This window comes from Triturus cristatus, chromosome 4_1, assembly GCF_964204655.1.
Source record: "Triturus cristatus chromosome 4_1, aTriCri1.1, whole genome shotgun sequence".
In the NCBI taxonomy this organism is placed as follows: Eukaryota; Metazoa; Chordata; class Amphibia; order Caudata; family Salamandridae; genus Triturus; species Triturus cristatus.
This window is the reverse complement of record NC_140585.1, coordinates 1,120,066,073-1,120,090,370: the sequence shown is the minus strand read 5'-3', so window position 1 is coordinate 1,120,090,370 and position 24,298 is coordinate 1,120,066,073. Positions and strand designations below refer to the sequence as shown.

The following is a 24,298-nucleotide window of genomic DNA, read 5'->3' as shown; positions in this document are numbered from 1 at the left end:
TATCTTCCTCCTCACTGGAGAGGCCCAGGTCTCACAGCGATGGCGGTGGTCCTTGGCCTTGCATGTTGTAATTTGCTCGTCACTGCCTCTCTCTCATCCTAAACGTCTTCGGGGTTAAGACAGAGCAGGCGTTGCAGCCGTCGCTCTGATGGTCCTGCCGTAGGCACAGGTTGCAGACCGGGTGCTGATCCTTTTGAGCGTATTTGTGGTGACAGTTCTTACAAAACTTGAATGGCGTCTTGTCCATTAACACGCACAGGGAGCCCCCTGCATGCGCATTCTCCGATCGTCGTCGAATATCTTGTTTTTCTTCCTTCGTCGAACTGTGGTCGTCTTTGATTTAAAGTTGAAGGTGGAAGATACCCTCCTACCGATTTTTTCCTCAATTCTTTTCTCCAATCTTGGGAGCTCCTCAGTATCGATCCAGACCCAACGGCGGAAAAAAATAATCTGAAGATGGCTACCAGTGGTGGGAGCTTCCGGAGGAAGCCCGTTGACGTCACAGAAGGGCACCAAATGGTACTACGTCGACGCCCACCAACAAAAGAGAAGAAATACTACAATTCCGGACCCAACCACTAGATGGCGGAATGATGCACAGCATAGTGAATCCAGAAAAGATTCACGCTGCAAAAGTAGGGCGTGCCTATAAAAGTGGGTGAGATCTCAGGACAAGGCTGGTGTAATTTGATGCCACCTGATTGTACGACTTGTTCTGAACCACCTCCTGGAATGGATGGAGGACCATGATGTCCTGAGTCCCTTCCAGGCGGGGTTCAGAAAGAATATTTCAACCATGGACCAGATCTTCCGGCTGCTCCTTTATACTGGAAAACTGTCAAGATGGAGGGAGGCAGCTTATATATGGTCTTTGTGGACCTTCGGTCCGCTTTTGACCTTGTACCACGGAGGAAACTGTGGGCCGTGCTCCGGGATTTGGGTACCGCAAATTTTGAACATCCTAACGAGGCTCCATGATGAGAACTTTGCCCAGGTTAGGTGTGGGAGGAATGGTGCACTGTCCCCTAGGTTCCCGGTCAGAAGAGGGGTGAGACAGGGCTGTGTATTGGCCCCAACCCTCTTCTGCCTATATGTTAATGACCTAATCCCATCTCTGAACGAGGTGCCAAATAATGATGCTCCGCTACTGGCGGGCAGGAGGGTACCTGCAATCATGTTTGCTGACAATACCCTCTTGCTCTCCAAGTCCCCCATGGGGATTCAACGGATACTGGACGGCTTTCGGGATTTCTGTAGTCTGCTAGGACTAGAGATTAATGTCGACAAAACTAAATACATGATATTTAATCCCGCGGCATCTACACGTTCGACTCCGACCTTGGGCAAAGGGAACCTGGAAAGGGTAACTACCTTCACCTATCTTGGGGTTCTAGTACAAGAAAATATGTCATGGGGACCGCAAATTGCTAAATCCCAACTAAAACTTGGACAGTTCACGGGTGGTATACTCAAGGTGTCAAATACTTCATTGAAGCCAGTGAGCCCCGCCCTTGAGATATACAAAGTACAAGCAAGAGCAGCAGTCCTCTATGGCGGGGAGTTGTGGGGTCACACGAAGGTAACAGCAATTGCCAAAATTGAAACCAAATTTATGCGACAACTGCTGTCCCTTCCGCAAAGTACACCTACCCTACCCCTAAGGTTGGACTTTGGATTAAATCCAATCGAAGATGAATTAGGGATCAAACCCTTAAGGTTTTGGCACAGACTCTGGTCAACGCCTGAACTATTCAATTATAGGGAGGAATTAAAACAGTTACTTGCCTATAACAAGGCAAGAAAGATCCATTGGCTACTATTCATCAAGCAGGAACTGACGAAAATTGTCCTAGAAGCCATGTGGGAAGACCCAGAAAAAGCGTGCAGTGAGATCTCGTGAAAAAACCTTGGGACTCCAGTAAAGCTAAGTTCAAGAATTAGAGATGTCTTTATTTTTAGTTGGAATTGAGATCTTCTGGTTTTCCTGCAGGGGTACAGGGGAGAAAGAGGGATCAATTAACTCTTTAGTGCAGGTGCCAGAGGTAGTAGCCGATTTAAACCTAGCAAAAGGAATATGCTACTTACCAGTATGCATCTGTTCTTGGCATGTAGAGCCACACACTTAGGATAAGATCGCCATCTGGTGTTGGGCTCGGACAATTGCAGGTTGTTGTTGTCTTCGGAAGACGCCTTTTGGTCACGCGATAGGTGACTCCTCCTCTGGACAACAGTGCGCATGGGCATCCACTCCATCCTCAGATTGTTTTTCGCCATGATGGGAAATGGAGTGTATAAGAAAAAAGAGAAAGGATGTCCATGTGTAGTGTCTAATTAAGACAATGCTGGAACAGATACAGGTGCCGGGGAGGCGGGTGGGCGTGTGTGGCTCTGCAGCTCTACATGCCAAGAACAGATGCATACTGGTAAGTAGCATATTCCTTTCGAGGCATATGAGCTGCAGATCACACACTTAGGATAGACTATATAGCAGTGTCTCCCCTAGCGCTGGTCACCTGTATCCGTTGCAGCAGTTTGGAATAGAGTTTTTAGGACAGCTTGGCCTACGGAAGCTTGTTGTTTGGATTGCACATCAACACAGTAATGTTTAGTGAAGGTGTGTGTGGTAGACCATGTGGCTGCTTTGCAAATATCTTCTAAGGGAATGTTCCCTAAGAATGCCATGGAAGCCCCTATTTTACACGTGGAGTGCGCCCTAGGGGGAACTGTAAGAGTGCGTTTAGCTTTTTGGTAACATATTTGGATACATTTAACTATCCACCTGGCTATACCGGATTTTGAAATGGGGTTGCCTTTATGTGGTGGAGAGAAAGCAACCAACAGTTGTTTGGTTTTGCGAAAAGGTTTGGTTCTGTCGATGTAATAAAGCAAGGCTCTTTTAACATCTAAGGTATGAAGGGCTCTCTCAGCTACTGAGTCTGGATTAGGGAAGAAGACTGGTAGCTCGACTGATTGGTTAAGATGGAAAGGGGAAATGACTTTAGGTAGGAATTTTGGGTTTGTCCTAAGAACCACTTTGTTACAATGTAGTTGTAGGAATGGTTCTTCAAGAGTTAAGGCTTGTATCTCACTTAACCTTCGCAGGGATGTGATTGTGATAAGGAAAGCCACTTTCCATGTTAGGAACTGCAGTTCGCATTTATGCATAGGTTCAAATGGAGGGCCCGTGAGGCTTGTTAGAACAATATTTAGATTCCACACTGGGGAAGGTGGTAATCTTGGAGGAATAATTCTTTTGAGACCTTCCATAAAGGCTTTGATGGCTGGTACCTTAAATAGTGACAGGTGTTGTCTATTTTGTAAGTAGGCTGCTAAGGCTGCTAGGTGTAGACGTATGGAGGAATACGCTAAATTGCATCTTTGCAAGTGGAGTAAATAGCAAATAATGTTTTGGATGGAAGCATCCAGTGGACGTATATTATTGTTAGTGCAGTAAATGGCAAATCTTTTCCATTTTGCAGCATAACATGCCCTAGTAGTAGGTCTTCTAGCTTCTTTTATGATATTCATACAGTCTGGTGGGAGGTTGAGGTAACCGAACTCTAAGACTTCAGGAGCCAGATTGCCAAGTTCAGTTGCTGTGGATCTGGGTGTCTGATTTCTCCATGGTTCTGGGTTAATAGGGCCGGGGAAAGGCGCAGTTTTTGATGTGGAACTAGCGATAGTTCCAGAAGTGTCGTGAACCAGGGTTGACGTGCCCTAGTGGGAGCTACTAGGATCAGTTTTAGAGACTGTTGTTTGAGCTTGCGTACCACAAATGGAATGAGTGGGAGAGGCGGAAAAGCGTACGCAAATCTGCCTGACCAGTTCATCCATATTGCATTGCCCTTCGACTATGAGTGTGGAAACCTGGCGGCGAAGGTTGGGCATTTTGCGTTTTCGTATGTGGCGAACAGGTCTATGTCTGGTTGGCCCCATTTTTGGAAGAATGGGAATAGGACTTTGGGGTGTAATTCCCATTCGTGGATTTGCTGTGTCTGACGACTTAGGAGATCGGCAACCTGGTTGTGAACCCCTGGAAGGTGTTCCGCTAGCAGGTAGATGTTTTGGGGAATTGCCCATCTCCAGATGTTCTGTGCGAGTTGGGACAGTTGGAGAGAATGTGTCCCCCCCTGTTTTTGTATGTAATACATTGTCGTCATGTTGTCTGTGCGGATGAGGACAGTTTTGTTCCTTAGATGTTCTAGGTGATTGATATGGAGCAGTTTTTGTTGAGTGGTCCATCTGCCCTGAGTGGTGTGGTGAAGGAGGTGGGCTCCCCACCCTGTGAGAGATGCGTCGGTCGTCAACACTACTTGTGGAAGAGGCTCTAAGAACGGTCGCCCTTTGGACAGGTTGATGGTGTTCCACCACTTCAGTGAACTAAGTGAGCGACTATCCACCAACACCAGATCGGTAAGTTGTCCGTGAGCCTGGTTCCACTGTTGTGCTAGACATTCTTGCAAGGGACGCATTTGAAGTCGTGCGTGGGGCACAATGGAGATGCAGGACGCCATCATGCCTAACAGTTGCATAAACACTCTTGCTGGAAGAGAGTGTTGAGTTTGAAATTTTAAGATGAGGTTTTGTATGTTGGCTATCCTGGCTGTGCTGGGATAAGCTATGGCCTTGGACGTATTTATGGTGGCTCCCAGCTATTGATGTATGTGGGAGGGTTGCAGTTGAGATTTGGGATAGTTGATGGTAAATCCCAAGTCGTGTAGGGTTTGAATAGTGCGGTGAGTGTGGAGAACGCATTTGTCGAGAGTATTGGCTTTTATGAGCCAATCGTCGAGATACGGGAAGACATGGATTTGTTGTCTCCTGAGGTGCGCTGCCACAACTGCTAAGCATTTGGTGAATACCCTGGGTGCAGTTGTTACTCCGAATGGGAGGACTGTAAACTGATAGTGCTGTCCGTCTACCACAAATCTTAGACACTTCCTGTGAGCAGGATGCATGGGGATGTGAAAGTATGCGTCCTGGAGGTCCAATGTGGCAAGGAAGTCGCCTTGTTGAAGTAGTGGGAGGACTTGTTGGAGAGTGATCATATGGAAGTGATCTGAGTGTATGTACTGGTTTAGTAGTCTGAGGTCGAGTATGGGTCTTAAAGTTTCGTCCTTTTTGGGAATTAGGAAGTATAGAGAATATACTCCTGTACCCTGATGCTGGAGTGGAACTGGTTCTATTGCGTGTTTTTGAATCAAGGACCGAATTTCCTGTTTGAGGAGTGTAAGATGGTGTGGTGACATTGGACGGTGTTTGGGTGGTATGTGTGGGGGGGGTGTTTGTAAGTTCGAGGCAGTAACCAAACTGGATACTTTGTCTTACCCACTTGTCTGTTGTGATGGAATTCCAGACAGGTAGGAACTGTTGGAGTCTTCCCCCGACTGGAGTGGAATGGTCTGGGGGAGTGGGGGCAAGTCACTGTTTAGTGGCTGGAGAGGTGCGGGTGTTGGTATTGCTCCGACCTCGGCCCTTGGTGTTGTTTCCCCTATATCCTCCTCTAAAATATCCTCTGTTAGGGGATGTTTGTGCGGAGGTTTTGAAAGTGGAAGAGGTGTCTGTTCCCACATTTTTGGAGGCTCCCCTATAAAAGGAGCGTCGAAAGGAGCCTCACGGTTGTGGAGACTGTAATGCTCCCATTGATTTAGCAGTCTCGTTATCTTTCTTCATCTTCTCTAGTGCAGTATCTACTGCGGGTCCAAATAGTTGCTCTTGGTTGAATGGTTGAGCAAGAATTGTTGTTTGTACTTCCGGCTTAAAGCCTGAAATACGTAGCCATGCGTGGCGTCTAAGTAGTATGCTTCTGTTGACCACCCTAGAGGCAGTGTCCGCTGCGTCTAGTGCACATTTGATTGATGCATTAGATATGAGTTTTCCCTCTTGGATGAGGTCATTGGCCTGGGATTTGTACTGATCTGGCAGGTGTTGTAAAAGATCTGCTAACTGATAATAATGAGCCCTATCATATCGGGCTAATAGGGCTTGTGTGTTGTCAATACGCCAAAGGTTAGCAGCTTGTGCTGCAACTCTTTTGCCTGAGGCCTCGAATAGCTTGGACTCTTTGTCTGGGGGCGGTGTGTCTCCTGTTGTTTGGGAGTTAGCCCACTTTCTTGCGTTTGAAACGACTAAAGAGTCTAGAGGGAGCTGTGCTTTAATGTACGCGGGATCCTGTGGGGCCGGTCTATATTTTTTTTCAATTCGGGGGTTAAGAACCCTAGCTCTAACAGGGTCTTTAAAAACCTCTGTGGCGTTTTTTTATGACTCCCTTAATCATGGGCAAGATCTGAACTGATTTTTGCGACTGCTCAAATGTGTCTAGAAGAAAGTCCTCTTCAGGTGTATCTGAGTGCATGGTGATGCCATGGAAAAGCGCCGCCCTGTTTATCAGCTGTCCAAACCCTAGGTGGTCATCAGGAGGGGAGGGTTTGGAGGGGTATGTAGTGGGATCAGGAATATCAGGTAAAGGGTAAGCCCAGTCATCTAAGGGTGCCGTATCCGGGAGTGTGAAAGGATCATTCGGATCATTAAGGTCATCTGGATCCCCCCTCCCCCTATGTCATCATCATCATCCTGTGGAGGTGGTGTATGTGAAGGAGATGGTAGAGGAGAAGGAGATGGGGGCAGAGGGGGTGGGATGAGAGGTGATATAGGAGAGGAAAGACAAATGGGTGAGGTGGCGAAGTCCTTCTTCTTTATGGGAGCTAGAGGAGGTGTTGTGTCCAGCTTCCTTTTCTTGTATGGCACAGCGGTGACATGTCCGGTTTTTGGATTGATATAAATCCTTTTTTGCGTGGGATCCGGGCGAAAAAGTTCTTCATTGTCCGAAAGTGGCTTTGGTGCCGACTTTTTCGGTTCCGATCTATGTTTTGGGTGATCGGTAGAGTCTTTGTGGACTTTTTTCGGTACCGACGATGGTTTCGGTGCCGAAGAACTTTTCGGTGCCGGTGGAGACTTCGGTGCCGAAGAACGTTTTGGTGCCGGTGGAGATTTCGGCCTTTATGGTTTCGGAGCCTGCTTCGGTGCAGAGAGGTGTTGAGTCTTCGGTGCCGAAGGTATTGTGGGCACAATAACATGTGGTTTGCTCGAGCCCGAGCCACCTGCAGGCTTATATTTCTGGGGAGCCGGGCCCGAGGGCGGGGCTTCTGAAGACTATTTTCGGTCGCGACTGGGGCCAGCTAGCGGAGTCTTGACCAATGTTTTTTTGGGGGGGTTGGGGTAAGGGCAATGGTACTCACTCATTGCCCCGGAGTGATGAGGTCATCAGAATGGTCCGCCTCGGATAAGATTTGGAGGTCTTCGGAATCGTCTTCCGGGACATCCTGGGCAAAGATGTCCTCTGGTTCTGGAGCTGGTCTGGCCATGATATGGCGTTGAGCTCTTCGGTCCCGGATGGTTTTCTTGGAACGGAATGCAGCGCAGGCTGGACAGTTGGATTCGTTATGTTCCGGCGAGAGGCACAGGTTGCAGACCTCGTGGTGGTCACTGTGGGGGAACTTTGCTCCGCATTTTTTAAAAGGTGTCCTTTCCATGAGCCGTATCCGGAACCGGTCCGATTGGATTTCGACGTTGAGTTGTAAAGGTTGTTGGTTTCGAAAGCTGGATTTTGAGAAGTTTTCAGCCGGAGTGGAAAAGTTCATCCGAACCCAATGGCGGAAAAAAACAATCTGAGGATGGAGTGGATGCCCATGCGCACTGTTGTCCAGAGGAGGAGTCACCTATCTCGTGACCAAAAGGCTTCTTCCGAAGACAACAACAACCTGCAATCATCCGAGCCCAACACCAGATGGCGATCTTATCCTAAGTGTGTGATCTGCAGCTCATATGCCTCGAATATTGGGTATATTTTAAGAATTGATCTAGGATTTTTAAGAGAGCTCATACTCTTAGTATTCTTACGGAGGGGTTTCTTTTGTTTCCTCGTTAGTGGTTTAAACATTTCAGTAATTTGAGATGAGAGTTGTGGTGGTGTGCTTACTGATGGCTACAGTAACTAGTTCCTGTAATAGAACAACCAATAGAGGAATTGGTGAAGGATAACCTAAATAAGAATGTAGTTCTGAATGGACAGCTGGTTGGTCTCAGGTTGCACAGCTACGCATTTTGAGCCCTTTGTGTTGATGAGTGAAGATTGAGAGGTTGTTAAAATGTAAAACCTGATCTCTTCTCGTTGCTGTGTTGACCTAAGCGTCAGCCATGTTATCTCTGTCCTCTTTGCCAGCCCCTGCTCTGTCCTTGGCACTCCCTTTGCACAATTGTGTGTAAAGAAACTAGATTGGGGTAATGCAAAATATGTATACACGCAGAGGCAGCACAAAAGAACAGTTGGCATTTGCTCAGAGTTTCCTGACAATGGTTAATCTATGAATAAAGTGTACATAGATAGCGTATCTTGTTATGCAGCCCCAAGACTCAAAGTTGCTTAAACACCAAGGCTGTTGGTGTTTATATTACCTTATTGAGTGGGTCTTTCTCAAGCTCTATTTACACCATTGGGCGTCCCCTGTTTGTGATCTTTTCCTATAAAAGCCCATGTAATCATTGCTCAGTGTGCTTCCTCCTTGAGTAACTCTTGGTGCTTGTTGGACGAGGCCCCCGCTCATGGGTGTTAATAAATGATCTGATCTTTACTTCACTCCAGTGTCGATTCTCCTTACTTGTTTGAACCCGTGGACAAAGGGTGACCCTGCACCAGTGTGTCTGGCAGAAGGCACACCTCCACAAATTGGCACCCGAACATGACGCATCATCAAAGGCCTGCAGTTGGACCGGGGAAGGAGACTGTGTTGGTGAGAAGAACTTCACTAAGGAGCGCACCAACTAAAGAGACTAGTTCTCATGGCCTAGGTGATTCTTTCGGCTTCTCGACTGATCTTCCCGGCGGCTGCTGACCTCGACTGGGGCTTTCGGACAGCTATTTGGAATTGATCATTTGATCACGGAGGATGGACAGGTGGGAGTTGAAGACTACGAATGGGAAGGATTGTATTGAACCGGTTTTTGTTTGTTTGTTTAACATTTGCAAATGTTAATACCACAGGCAATGTGAGAGGTTTCTCTCGTAATTTCTGTCTGAAGAATTATTAGTTATATATTATAACCATGCCTGTGTTTAGTAAATTATGGACGTTTTGTTGTTGCTGCTGCGATAAGCAGCGCATTTTAGAAGAAAGTCAGCCGGCGCCACCAAAAGGTACGCCAAATTTTGAAATGTATGTTAAACATGGTATTTGTCCCATCATGTATAGTGCATTGTGGAACAAATATACAAAAGGGGATCCCCAATTTCAGTGGCCAATAGAGGGGACGAGGGACGAGGAATTGAAGGATAAGGAAGTTCAGGAAAATATAGAATGTTTAGACCCAGAACATAGATTGCCAACATCTAAATAATATGTTGTTAGGCCAACGGCGACAGCCCAGGTCCACCATGATGATGCTGACTCAGAAACCGACAGATTATTTATTGAACGACCCCCACACGCATCTTTGGCACCCCTTCCCCCTGGACCACCAAATCCTGTACTTCCTGCACAACCGGCCTCACCTCCTCCAACGATGATTGTCCAACCCCCTACTTTTCAACCTGTGCAGATCCATCCTTTATCTCCTCAATCCCAAGCCAACGCGTATGAACAGGCAGATGGTCCTGTACCAATCCCAGTCCCCCGAATTCTCCGCTCTGCCATACCTCAGCCACACCAAGATCTAATAAAAACAGATAGTATTGAGTTGGTTAAATGACCCGGAATTGGAGGCAGGAGAAATGATAGACCAGATACAAGATTTCTCTGAAGGCGAGCTCCTTTGACTTGTATAAAAAACGTTCTTACCAATTTTTAGCCCAATGGGAGATGATTACAGGGGAAAATGGTCCAGACAATGATAGAGCCATTAATCGGCAGTGCCAGGTAGGGGCCTTCCCTGTAGGCAGGGTTAATACCACCATAGCAATAATAATGCGGCACTGTGACTAAATCTTTTCCTCTCCCCGGATAAGACCTATGAGGGAAACCGCACCCCAGTTAATCCCCGAGAGGCAACGCCAACAATGATGATCCTAACAGCCCCGATGCTAGAGCCCATTTTATGTATAATTGGATATATACGCCCTGGAAAAGGTTGGATGTTCTCACTCTTAAAGCCTCTTTACCTGATATTCGAAAGAACCCCAGAGGTTTTTATGATAAAGTACAGGCAGCCATTGACGCTTGCAGTATGACGCTAGCTGACATTGATATGTTTTTCGGCATGATCTCACCACCGGATATGTGGCAACTCACCCGGAAACAGATCATGTTGTTGAGTTAGGAGAAGATTGGACTGCAATAATAGTAAGCTGTTGGAAGCCTGGTAAAAAACCCAATCAGCTCATACTGGACCTCCCTGGCAACATACTAACTTATATAAAGATGATAATTCTGGCACGGAAAATAGATTGGACGCTCCGTACTGCTTGTAAGCAAAGACAGGGCAAGTCCATCCCTGATTTCTTTACTCACTTTGAGGAAATTTCCTCTAAGGTATGTAATAGCCCTATTCTTCCTGTCCTTAAAAGAGGGGATGGAATACAGGATAAAAGTTTATCGATTTGTGATTGATTTGAGAGAAAGTAACAAGATAGTAGTCCCTCAATATCCTGTTGTTTCTCAGGTAAAGTTAATACACCTGTGGGATTTTCTGGCATCCCTGTTCAAAGCCCTATTTTACAACAGCTGAATGTTAGTACAAGGGTCTCCAACATTTTCAGTAACAAAAGTCACTAGTGATGCAAAAAGTGACCACCCCATCCAAGAGTGTCAGTAGTGATCACATTGGTGCATTAGCCAGGGTTTTCAGCAGTAATGAAAAAAAAGGCTTCGACAATTTGAACTGAAATATTACGTGGGTACTAGATACAAACAATAGCTGCAATACTCCCTTGCGCCAAGATACAATTATTAATAATAAATATCTGGAATAATAGCTGTAAGTACATTTTCAAAATGTCAACTATTTTTCTGTAGACATCAGTTTATAAGTTGTGAAAAAACCAAAGAAATGTCTTGAATGTATGAGTTTTATTTTTAAAATACAGGTTGGACTGCACACAGGAGAGCTACTCACAGGTACCTGGTGATCTACTGGTAGCTCACGAGCCACTCATTGGAGACATAGCAATGCAGCAGAAGGTTGCAAACAGACTACAGTGAAATTATTGCATCATTTAGCCTCCTTGGGACAAAGTATCTCTTTTCCAATTGCAGTATGTTCGTGGATGGTTCATGTTACAAACTACCTGATGGCTCTAGTACAGCGGCCTATACAGTTACTCCCTTGAAATCTGTGGTTGAGTTATATAAAATACAACAAATGTCAGCGCAATCTGTGGAGCGGACAGCTTTGACTAGAGCCTGTGAATTAAGTAAAGATTTGACTGCAATTATCAATATATATGCCTTTGGAGTTGCCCACTCATTAGGACGACTCTAAAAAAAAAAAAGGGGGGGTGGGGCTTTTTGACTTTGCATGGTGATAAGATACAGTATGGTGAATGAATAGTAAAGTTACTGGATACCTTGATGTTAACAAAAAGAGTTGCTATTGTTAAATGTTTTGTCCACAAGAAAATCATAGCTGAGGTAATACAGGGAAATACTGCTATTAAGGCGCTTTGGGAAGGTGTTTTTTGTCCTATTAGGAGGAATAGAAGTACTTGCCCCAAATGCCCCTACCAAAAGCTGACAGTTTTGGATTAAAAGGAGACAAATAGGGATACTTGTATGTTTTCTTTTGTTAGTTTTGGGTCTATTTTGGAGGCTTGAAACATATTACCCTGTTCATAGCCTAGTGTCCCCTACTCCTATCTCATTTGAACATTATCACTTCACCTTGTCCTCTCCTAAGGATTCACTCTGCCAAATATACAAGCACAATACATTTGTTCAATATTTACATAAAACACCCTTAATGTTAATTGAGCAACACAAAAGCTTCACCAGATAGCTGCAGAAATACACCAGGAAAAAGGAACATGGACTTGGTCAGAATGGTTTTGGGGTATGTTTTCTATTTGGGGCTGGAACATATTGATGGTAATAGTGATAATAGGAGCCATCTTTCTTACTTGTTGTTGTTGCATTCAGTGTGCCCCTATGATATGTACAGTTTGGATGTCCGCCTGTAACAATATCAAGCCTCTCCCAGTTAACTTCCATGCATTTAATAAACAAATGATGGTACAACAGGACATTGATGAACTTATGATGGTTGATATCCAGAACTAATATATGTACCTTGAAAATGGATTAGCATAGACTAAAAAGGAGGGACTGTTAAAATGTAAAACCTGACCTCTTCTCGTTGCTGTGTTGGCCTATGCGTCATCCATTTTATCTCTGTCCTCTTTGCCAGCCCCTGCTCTGTCCTTGGCACTCCCCTTGCACAATCATGTGTAAAGAAACTAGATTGGGGTATTGCAAAATATGTATACACGCAGAGGCAGCACAAACGAACAGCTGGCGTCTGCTCGGAGTTTTCTGACAATGGTTAATCCATGAATAAAGTCTACATAGATAGCTTATCTTGTTATGCAGCCCCAAGACTCAAATTTGCCTAAACACCAAGGCTGTTGGTGTTTATTTTACCTCATTGTGTGGGTCTTTCTCAAGCTCCATTTACACCATTGGGCGCCCCCTGTTTGTGATCTTTTCCTATAAAAGCCCATGTAATCATTGCTCAGTGTGCTTCCACCCTGACTATCTCTTGGTGCTTGTTGGACGAAGCCCCCCGCTCATGAGTGTTAATAAATGATCTGATCTTTACTTCACTCCGGTGTCGATTCTCCTTACTTGTTTGAACCCGTGGACAAAGGGTGACCCTGCACCAGTGTGTCTAGCAGAAGGCACACTTCCACAAGGTACTGATACGTCTCACATGGTTTATAGAAGTGCTAAATAAAGAAGGCAAGTCCGCTAACCTAGCAATAATTGGACAGCAGTTACACGACGAGTGTGTGGATCTTGATTCTGCAAGAATGGAAGAAAAGAGTGAATTCAAGTTGGAAATTCTGCTGTCTATAGAAGCGACAAAGGTAGCCATAGTCTGTAGTAGATCCACCTACGCTTTGAGCAATCGGAGGGGCAGGATCCACATTAGTGTTACTAATACACATATCAGTGTTGGTCGTATCTACACATATGTGATTGACTCTTGAAAACGAGAACTGGGGAGAGCGTGGGTGAGGAGTCGGGGAGTTCTGACAAGATGGATGTAGTCTCTTGAGATACAGATGTTAGGGCAAGAGTAGGTTCCACCCATGCAGTTTGTGGAATGATCGCTGTAGTTTACTGTCCGAGTGAAACTGTATAACTGATCCATGCATGTTCAGTTGAGTGAATGATAGTGGGATTTGAAGGGGGAACCACTACAGTGTTATTAGCTGGCACAGCCAGAGCCTCAATCCTTTTATTCTGCTCCTGTTCGTCCCATGCCTTTGATATAGAAGCATCAGTTATGTAATGCTGAGCTGTCGGTTGCAAAAGACAGCCTTTGGCCCAACAACAGAGGGATGGTTGGAAGGGTTAGCTGAGACAGTATGTGAGAAAAATGATGTAATGAGGGCATATGTGCTTAAAGAGGAAGACCCAGAATAGGTGTTAAAATTCTCCCTTCTGGTTGCAATCTTTGTGCAACGAGTAGACTTTAATGATCTTGTATTTTTGACAAGGTTATGATGGTTTGAGGACAATGCAAACCACTTGGAAGGTTTTTTGATAGTTACCAGTCGTCCCCTCCGCCCACAGTACAGAAGTGATTTGTAGAGGAAGAAGAATGGATGTAAATGTAAACCACAGTTGTAGCATTTGACTTAATGAGGTGCACCGGTCGGAACTTAATTGAGGGCTTCTTAGAGTCAATGCTCAAAGTCATCTGCTTAACAAAACCAGATCTAAGATAACAGGAAAACAGCTTACAACTGTGGTTTTGCTACACCCGGGTTGATTTCAGAAGAGGACGAGGGTTTCGGAGTATACCTTTATGAAACCTTAAATAAGAAGGATTCTAACATTTCACCAGAATTCTTTGTGCATCTTGAGATCACCACAAAATTAATTTAGGTAAATGCATGCTCAGACCAGAGGTACCTAGCATTAAATAAACTCTGGAAGATATTATGAAGCAGCGTATACTACTAACAGAGCATCCGCACAAATATGACACCCAGTCTGGACAAATCATTCTACAGGATGTGTTGCGTGATCCTCTACCTGTTGCTGCTGCCATACTTGCAACAGTTCCCAGTGTTATGAACAGGAGATTCCTCATCCTAAATCAATGTTAAAGACCCACTCAGTCTTCCAGCCACAAGAGTCAAGCCAACTTTATTAGCAAACTTGCTGCTCTGGCGGCAATTTTTCATCATGAAAATATGACAATAAAAAGGAATGTTCAAGGTCTAAAGTAAGCAGAAATTCAGCAAGCATAAATTGTAGTGCATAGCTCAAGTCTACTTATGCTTCCTAAGCTGGCAAGTTGAACCACACTAGTGTGGTTCAACTTGCCAGCTTTGGAAGCATATGTAGACTTGAGCTGGGGGGATACCAACATAATTTTGCAAAAAACTCTCACTGTGGATGGAGACTCTTCATGTCGACTAAAGATGAAAAGTGAGAAAACTATCTCAGACAGGCGAGGAGATCCGATTAAGGCAGCGCCTCTGATTAAATGCATCATTTCTTCACAAGTTTTTAGCTCTGAGTCTCTCATAAATGAAATCGGTTTATCTTCATGTAAGCAAACCTGTTCCTTGAGTCTGTTAAAAAGAAAAAATATCTAGACCATATTTGTTTTCATTCCATCTGGCAGCCATGAACAAACTTTGTGACAGAAAAAAAAAATCGATCACACTCATTCAATTAAGAGCACTGGCTTTTCTGGAGAGTAGAGCCACCTTGGGTGCAGTGTCAATGTTCACAACAAACTAGAGAATGTGCCCAGAAATCTAGGATGTTAAGTAAAAAAAATATATGAAGGAAATAGTTTCAGAAATTAAAAGTGGCAAATATGTGTGACTATACTTACAGGTTTCTGTTGTGGTGCGGTACTCACTGAAAAAGAAAAAAAAAAGTACATTTACAAATATGACATGTGAAGATCTCTAAAAAAAAAAGCCAACAAGAAGCAATAACAACTGACAAGAACTTACATGAACTATTGGGCAATCTTACACAGGTATCGGCCAACAAAGTAGGGATGTACGGAATAAACATCAAAGTAGCAGTTGTCTTTCCACCACAGAAGCTGTAGCTCCACAATGGACATCAAGTCAGGGTTATCTCTCAAGATAGCAAATCAAGTAGGACATAATATATACAAGCAAGCAGAAAAAACAATAAAAATAAACGTCTGCATCAGTCAAACGAAAAACCAAATTATGCTCTCCGCTGTCTTGGGAATGCTATATACACAAATTGGCTAAAACAGCAGGGTAACATAACTGGGGGAAAAATACATCCTGACTATTATTCCATAATTCAAATGTCTGTTCAGGAGTGTAATAATGTACCTAATACCACTACATTTTGTACTTCTCTGCCTTTAGGTAAACCAGGATTACTTTGGTTTTAGAACTTTTCTTCTAACAGTCTAAGACAAATTACATATCGCTTCATTAGACACAGATAGATACCACAGCACCCGTTAGAAGAGCAACCCTCTGGGCTCTGTAGTATTTTGACAATGCTACTACACCCAAGTCAACCAGTAGATGATTCTGCCTTACACATTTGTCACATCCTTCTCCTTATGTTATTGAGAGCTTTCTAAAGCTGAAGCCCTAACCTGGCTAGTTCACAACCCAGATTCAGAGTATTGCCATATGCAGCACTACCTTCCAATCAGGTTCCTTCCTGTAAACAAAGCAATGAACACTAAACTAAAGAGTGAAGCATGGAAGACCATGAACCGTGCATATACTTCATTTATAACGAAAGCAGTGATAACAAATCAGGTGAAAGCCTCATGCAATGAACACGGTCCCTCATCGCATTTTGAACATGTACCTGCAGAACCCGAAGGAGGAGGCGCTCCAGCTCTTTGCCATTCAGTGGCCTCTGCAGCCATTCGACGCACATAGGCATCTTCTACACACATCAAGATATTTTCAGGCTTTATATCTGTATGGATGATCTTGCATTTGGTGTGTAGATAATCTAATCCTTGTAGGACCTGTGGAAAACCCAATCAAAGAAAACACATTCAGTTCCAGTCAAGTCATGTTGTAAACAATGCCAAGAATTCCAATCCCCAAAGACTGTTTGGAGCAAACATTTCTTAAATTTAAAAAAATGCACGTATCTTGAGAACCAGCTTAGAATGAAATGATCATTTCTGGAGGAAAATATGCCGGTATGAAAACCCCTGCTATTAAAATGAGTCACACTGCCATCAGATTGGCACACGCTACATGAGCACCGATAAAGGATTAACTCTGTGTCGGGACTAGAACTGAATTCCTCCCACAGTATGCATTAAAGTTGTCTACATTGGCCTGGTTAAACAAGTTATAATAATAGGAAATCTTTGTGAATTTCATTATCGATCGCTCCTATTAAAGACCTAGGCCTTTGTGAAAAGCCAACTGTTTTTCTGAAATTGCTTCTGTACAATTACCCTCCCAACCTCCTTTAACATTTACTGCACACTCTATTAAAGCCAATATTCACAAAATACTACTGGGTCGGAGGACTGGCCTCCGTGGAGCTTACAGAGAGTCTTGGGAAAGACCTCATTTTCAGGGTCAACACAGTCTGAACCCCCCCATTATATCAACCCCCAAAATATCTAATTTAATTTAATTTCGGTTATCTGTAATTTGGACTCAAGCCCTATGGACAGAGGATGATTTTACGAAATAGGAGTATGTGCCAAAAACGTGTGGGATACAGATGCCCAAGTGGACATGTACCAATGCTGTGGGAAGTAAATACATCAATACATTACAACGGAATAGAAGAATGTGAACATTACAAACATGGGAACTGTGAGAAATGGGAAGGCTGATGAAGAATGAGCGTTTTTTGCGTTTTCCCTTAACGGGCATGAGAGAAAGAACCAGGCTAATTTGAAGGGAGGGGTCCGATCCAGAAGCTTGGGGCAAAGAATCACATGTTGGTTTCAATGGCTTTGCATCTTTCGTAGAGAAATGTCTAATGTGTGATGGAATAAGCAGCAAATGTTACTCCCTGAAAGCAGGGGTGACGTGGCAGTATTCGCTTGGTCGAGAGATCAGGCGTGCTGCAGCACAGAAAGTGTTATCAAGTGGGAGGATGATGGAATCTTGCAGGTGACTCAGCATGCAACTAACTACCCTCATCAACATGGGGGGGAACGCAAGAGACTTTACAGCACATCAGAAGGTGTGAGCTGGGAAGTATCATCTGACTCTTCTTATGACACCCATCTGCAACCAGGCTGGCTTTCATGCACTCTCTGATGGAGAAAGAGGGGTCAATGTAGAAACTCAGGGACTATGCATTTCAAGAGTAAAGAACCCATGCGACTGAATTGATATCTTCAATCAGGGGCATTAGTCTCATAGACCAGAACAAATTCTGTCTTGTTCTCATTTAATTTTGTGCCACCTATTTTACCATGCAGGACGCAATAGTATCCAGGAAAGGTCTAAGGATATGGACATCAGGTATTGATAACACTAAGATAAACTTGAGGATGACAATGTCTAGATTGTAGAAAAGAAGTTCAGAGGCTCCATCTACAGATGGAATAGCACGTAAGCATGGATGGAGACTTAGAGAACTCCATATTTTGAGACAGGGGAGTTGAAACCAGAAGAATGTGTACGACTGTAGCGAAGATGACCATGTGTCTCTTGAGGATAATAAGGACGACCCTTTTGGTCAACAGTATTGAAAAGTCAAAAATTAGAATACAGGGGTAACCTCTGTTTGCGATCTGTAAACTATCAAAGATGCCCGGCAATGAATGAATGATCGACTGATTGACCAGCCTGCGATACAATGAAACTTCTCTAGCTACAGAAGTACCAATTTTCTACACAAACAACTGAATAGACTTGGGCAGTATCAGTGAAAACATGTTCCCGGGTCCCAGCCCTTCATTAACCCTAGAAAATCAATAACTTAAAAAATAAGAAGACTAATACAGGCCTTTTATGAGTATGGACGATAGGGCACTCCATCAAAAAAAGTGGTAGATATCTGGGCTGCTGTATTACAAATGCAATATCTTCCATTGCATCCCAAATATGGAATATCCAAAATGTTATAATGAGCCCCTTGCTCGTTTAACTTTAAATATGGTCCAACAGCTTTTGTCCAGAGCAACTATATAGCTGTTGGGTGGTAGGAAATTTGTGGATCCCCGCATACTCTGACATTTTCTCTCACAGAAATTTTAGGAAATGTGTGTTTTGTCACAGGTTAAAGTTTGACTGGCCTGTGTTGGAAAATGCTGTACGATTCAAGCAAGGCATAGCAACATGGACTCCCTAGGTGTCTAGTTTTCAGAAATATCTGGGTTTCGTAGGTTTCCCCGAGTGGCAGCCAAGTGCGGACCCGAATAGTACAGCCATTCAGCATGGCAAGTGAGATAAAATTTCGATTTACCCCCTCTCTGTCGGTCCATATGTCAAAACTACACCCAAAAGAATCCACATTTCCTCTTGCTAGCTATGGGTTGGGTATGGCACCCCAGGCAGGCAGAAATATTGTTAGGGCTTTAAGGCTGTGTAAGGGCCAACACAAGGGCAACCCACCAGCACCCCATATTTTTAACAAAAAGAAAGAAATAGATCATTGGTGTCTAGTGCCCTTTTTGCCCTCACCCCACTGGGGCAGAGACCAAATTGGGACAAACCCCCATGCGCCTCCCCTGAGGGCAAAACAATTGTGTGGCTCATTATGTGGTGGGGTATGGCTGTTTCAAAATGCCTGGCGTCTAGTAGACTTTCTGCACTGGGGCCAAATTGCGGCTACCCCCCACTTGGCCTGGGGGAGGGGATGGCAGAGAGACACTGTTGTCACTTTTGGGTTGGCCACCGCACCCCTTCCAAAAAATGTGGCCTGAAATCCCTGGCATCTAGTGAGCTTTCTACCCTCCTATGAGAATGATTAAGGGCAATCACCTCTAATCTACCTCTCGGGGGGGGGGGGGGGGGGGCAGAAAGACTGTATTGCCCCCTTTGGGGTTAGGAGCATGACCCTATGCCAGGGTGACCAAACTCACCCCTTGATTTTAATCCCTGGTGTCTAGTGGGCTTTCTAGTCCCTCGGGCGGGGTAGATTTGTGTCACACTCTCTTATCAGCCCACCCCAAGGGAGGGACAGAATGACTGTCTCAACCCTTGATTGGGGGTGAGGGGTACTGGCCCTTCCCCTTGGCACCTCTCTCCCATCGCAAAAGCAAAGAAACCCCTGTTATCTAGTGGGCTTTCCACCCCAAGGGGGCAGGTTGGGGACAATCCTCCCCCAATCTGCTCCCTAAGGGGAGCAAAAAGTAGGTCTTTCCCTTGGGTGGAGAGAAACACTAGCCCTTACGATGGAGACGGTTCCACCTCACTAAAATAAAGCTCTGCTGGTCTAGTGGAGTGGTTTGCTTGACCACTGTGATTCCCAAGCAAGGACCCACTAGAGAGAGAGAGAGAGCACTAGAAAAGGACATTCTCCTTCCCCCCACCAAAACCCAAGAAAGCAGGAAATAGATTCCTAGATCTAGCGCTTATACTGGTTAAGAGACATATTGGCATGACGTGGAAATCAGTGGCTGATTCGGTAGTGCTACAATGGGAAGCCACCGTTAAGGAATGGAATTGAGCGGAAGACAAAGCACTTAGAAGGGAGGAGGACAGGGGAATGCGGATACGACCAATAGTGCCCTTCTGGTCTGAAATGCTGGACGCATTTGAGAACCGAGAGGGCCGGTTTTCTTCTCTTTCCAGTAACTCAAGGTCCAAGGACAAAGGTGAGATAGCTGCCTAACAGCATGCTTGTTCATATCATAGCTGCCACAGGTTGCAGGGGGCATACAAGGCGACTTCCTGAGGTTGAATCAGTGTGCGTCTTTGGGTTTACCAATTCCTAGCACTGCTGTCACAAATAACCCATACTCTGTGCAACTACTTCCCGACACAGTGGTAGTTCCTCAAACCCTGTCTCCTAGACCACATGCATGATAGACATGTTCAATGTTATACCACAAAATGTTTGCTTTCCGTTTCTGTTCTTTGCTTCTCAGTATATTTAAGACGTGCGTGCCAAACAAACATTTTGTACTCCTCAAGAGATTGGGGGGGGGGCACGGCGGAGGGGGCGTGCGTAAACGTAACTGAATGTGTAACTGCTATTGAAATTACTAATGGTATAAAAACATCCTGCGCTATAATGGTATACTTGTTTCCCCATGGGGGGCATTCTTCTCTTACCAGCGCTGCCCCTCCCACTGAGATTGTTGAACAGGGTGCAGAGTTATGTCCCCGGCACCAATCAAAAGCGAAAACAGATCACACCTATAGTGCAGTCTGCTGCCGCTTTAATTTTGCTGTGAAGTTAGTGTGTCATGCACACTAGCGTCACAGTTAAACCAAAAAGAATCAACTTTGATTTTGAAAACAGGACCATTTTAATTTGTGCTGAGGCGGCTTCTTGACGTCCTGCGCAGTACAGATGTATTGCGGAGGAATTCAAAGGGTCATTCTCAGCACAACGAAGTAAAAATGTATGGAATAACCTGAACTGTAATAAACGTTTCTGTATCTACAACTACTCTCAGCGAGTTCAGACCAAGTCTCTGATTTGAATGATTCCCAATATACTTATTGCATAAACTGCAACATAATGAATACTCATAAGTACTGCGCTTTCACTGCTGGGAATATTCTGCATTATGCCACTGGCAATACCTTAATACTATAAGTGAATCAAGGATTCACTAGCTTCTCCTGTGAATAAGTCCACTAGAGTTCGTAACCCTAAAAGAAGGACTCCAACATTAGAGCGCAAATCAAAGCCTAAATCCTCTCTCATGTTTATTCTGAACATTTCTCCAAGAACAATATACTTGCCAACTCTCGATGAAAATGCAATGACTTCCAATCTCCTGACTGTAGCAACGATGTAGAAATACTGTCTATGGAAAAAAAAGAAACACTCTGAACCAGGAACTTTTACTTAACAAATCTAGAATGGCCGCCACCACTGCAGGTCTGAGAAAACCTGTTGCGCTCTAGGAAATGTAATCTGTCTTGATGTCCCTTGAATATTTCGCACAGTGCAGGTGTTGCAGCCGCTAAGTCTCACACTAAACACTTACTACACTCTGGGTGTACCACTGACCTCCTCTGCAACAGAAGAGTAACACCATTGAAGTTCGGAGGAGGGCATCTCTGTGCCTGCCTGGAAAACACAGGTGATCATGACTACCAATCATAACAGTCACCCTCCCGCAAGGGCCGACATCATAATCAGAAAATAACAATGTCAGTCTAAACTATCTATAAGTCAGTCCTCAGGTAGACTTCAAATACTGTACATTTCTGAGGCGATTATAAACCTCCATATTATATGTTAGGCTCCTAACAAATAATTACTCCATTTCACAAAAGAGGTCTCGATTGTTTAAAAAGTCTTTGTCTGTAATGGTGAAATTCATTCTGCTGGTGTAACTTTTTAAGAAAAAGCGTCTAATGGGTGCACCTCTGAGACAATGCTCCCCCATTACATTAAATGAAGCATTTGTCTCGACATTAAATGGAAGCGCAACATTGGGATGTTGCAAAAAAGGGGAGGTAGAAACTTTTTTTCCAGGAAACAAAAGCCTTGATCAGCTTCTGTATCCCAGAAAACTGATAAATAAATCTCCTATAAAAGTTAGCACAGCTTGAGTTACTTTTATAGAAGTAGACGGGAACCCATCAAGGATAGCAGAAGCTTTCTGGTCATCCATCCTCAACTCCCAGAAGGCAAATGAAACATCTGGTGTGGTTTGAAATACACACCTGTCAAATTTGCAAACATACGATGGTCTCTTAAAATCCTGTCTTAGCATGTTACACATGGGTGTCCATGGACTCAAGTTATCATCTAAATAAACAAAATATAATTTATCCAAACATCTTCTCTGCACTTGAAATAAAAAATTGAAAACCAGCAGGGATGTGTGTTACAGAGTCCAAAAGCTATGACTTGATATTCAAACTGGACAAGCGTAATACGAAACATAGCTTTCATTCATTATCCTCTTGGACTCTCAGCAAATAATATGCTCCCCTAATATCAAACTTGGCAAATATGGCTGCTGGTTTGATCTGATCTAAAAGAATAGATATTATCTGGCGAAATAGATATCTGGCGAAACGATGAGACTACCTTGACCAAAGACATCGTAATGAATGGTCTTTCTCAGGGCAGAGGGCTACAAATCCCATGGATTGCACCTGTGAGGGCTGAATGTCTTAAAATTGAGATGCCATCCATCTTCACTGACACCCTAACAAAAAATGGTGACACAATCCTTTCGTACTATCTTGGGATCACGGAGGCTTAGGGATCTGGTGGGGATGTATAATGTGACTAGATATCTTGGTTTGTACAAATTCGATTACACTACTGATTATATTGTTCCTGCTCGAAGTTTATGGGAACGTTCTCTGATCTTTTGTCTTAGGTCAGATACCATGAAATACCTCCTCTGATTTTCCATGGGTTGCGCACACGGCCTTGAAACAAAATTATGCCTGTGACTAAGTGTCAGGCCAAACTATGCGTCATTTTATGTTCTTCTGAAAATTTTATGTAAGATATACCAGACTCTTTTTAATACCACTTTTAAAGAAGTATTGCTATGATCTCAAACATTGCAGACCTACTCTTAGATTTGTATTATTACTAGATAATGAGGAAACCATTTTGTGTGTCAGGCCCTTCCTAAAATCTACTGTTTGAGCTTAGAGGTCTATGTCAAACTAATCTTAATGATGAATTACCGTCACGATGACCATGTCTAAATGTATTTTATAGATCTAATTTGAGCATGCTTATCTTGCACTATGTAATGTCCATGTGGTCTTTGACTCTATTTTATTGCCACTTTTTATATTTTGTTCACATGCCTAATGAACTACAAATCTTTGCTTAATTGTTTGTTTCATGCGAAGCATTTTAAGGATGCTATCACGGCTCCGAATAAAGTTTACTGATTGACTGAATAAATATTAATGGTAACAGATACGAGTCTGACTGTACTACTATGGAGTACTCTATAGTTAATACATGTTGGCTAGCCCCCCTTTTTGGGTACAGAAATAAATAAGAGGTGACATGGGACTGTGACGGTCTAATAAACCCATTAGCTACGTTTTCATCTAAATACTGTGTTTATGACCAACTTAATGAAGGCAAAGTAGAATTAAGTATTCAGTTGAGGACACAACTATCCATACTGTTTTGGGCATGGCGGTGGTGGTCTTCGCAGCACTGTATAATGCTTGTAATCTTAATAGGATTCAGTTGCTGATGGGTTAAGTGTATGACACTGGGCATAAAAATACCATTCTCTCCCCTACTTATTGTGGCATTTAATAGTTCAAGAGATTTAATGGTTAAATGATGTGTTATTATTTAGTAGAAACTTACTTTGGTGGCATGTAGAGTTTACAAGCTGGCTAAAGCACAAGTTACTACTTGTGTAACGATATATCTGTAAGAGACATTAATTAGTGATGGATTCCTTACCTTAGAATATCCCCAGGCGTCAGACTGGATCCAGAAAGTCTTTTCGTAGCAGTACCCTTGCGAGTCAGTAGGTGGCGTAGTTCAGCTCCGTGTCCGTCACTGGCGTCGTATGCGCCGAGGTGACGCCACGGAGACTACTTAGGCGCCACCCATGCGCACTGACATCAGTTCTGTACACGACTTTCCGCGCCAGGAACGCCGAGCCATGTAAGAAATTGACCACTGGTGCCATGAAACTAGGGCCCTGAAAGGGATGACCTTAACTAGAAATCAGTTCGCAGAACGGAGAGGATGGGCGGGGCGGTAAGGAATCTATCACTAACTAATGTCTTACAGATATAGCGTTACACAGGTAGTAACTTGCGCATCTGAAAGAGAAACGTTAGTGATAGATTCCTTACCTTAGAATAGATACCCCAGCAATATCAACCCCGGTGGTGGGTCTGCGAATAGATTACACCAGAAAGTCACGGAGAACAGAACGGCCAAAGAAGCCGTCTCTCCGGACCAGACTGTCAAGTCAGTAATGTTTGGTAAACGTAGCCGCC

General features: G+C 44.0%; 1 protein-coding gene across 2 annotated transcripts in view; it reads right to left on the bottom strand.

Annotated features, from left to right (window-relative positions):
- SRPK2 (SRSF protein kinase 2) overlaps positions 1–24,298 on the bottom strand; it is a 727,507-nt gene that overhangs the window by 121,391 nt on the left and 581,818 nt on the right. For both annotated transcript variants that reach the window (XM_085654150.1, XM_085654149.1), the window contains 2 exons: positions 16,044–16,209; positions 15,064–15,089 (listed from right to left, as the gene is read on the bottom strand). In XM_085654150.1, coding sequence (XP_085510276.1) covers positions 15,064–15,089; positions 16,044–16,209 — 192 coding nt within the window. The remainder of the gene's footprint in view (positions 1–15,063; positions 15,090–16,043; positions 16,210–24,298) is intronic.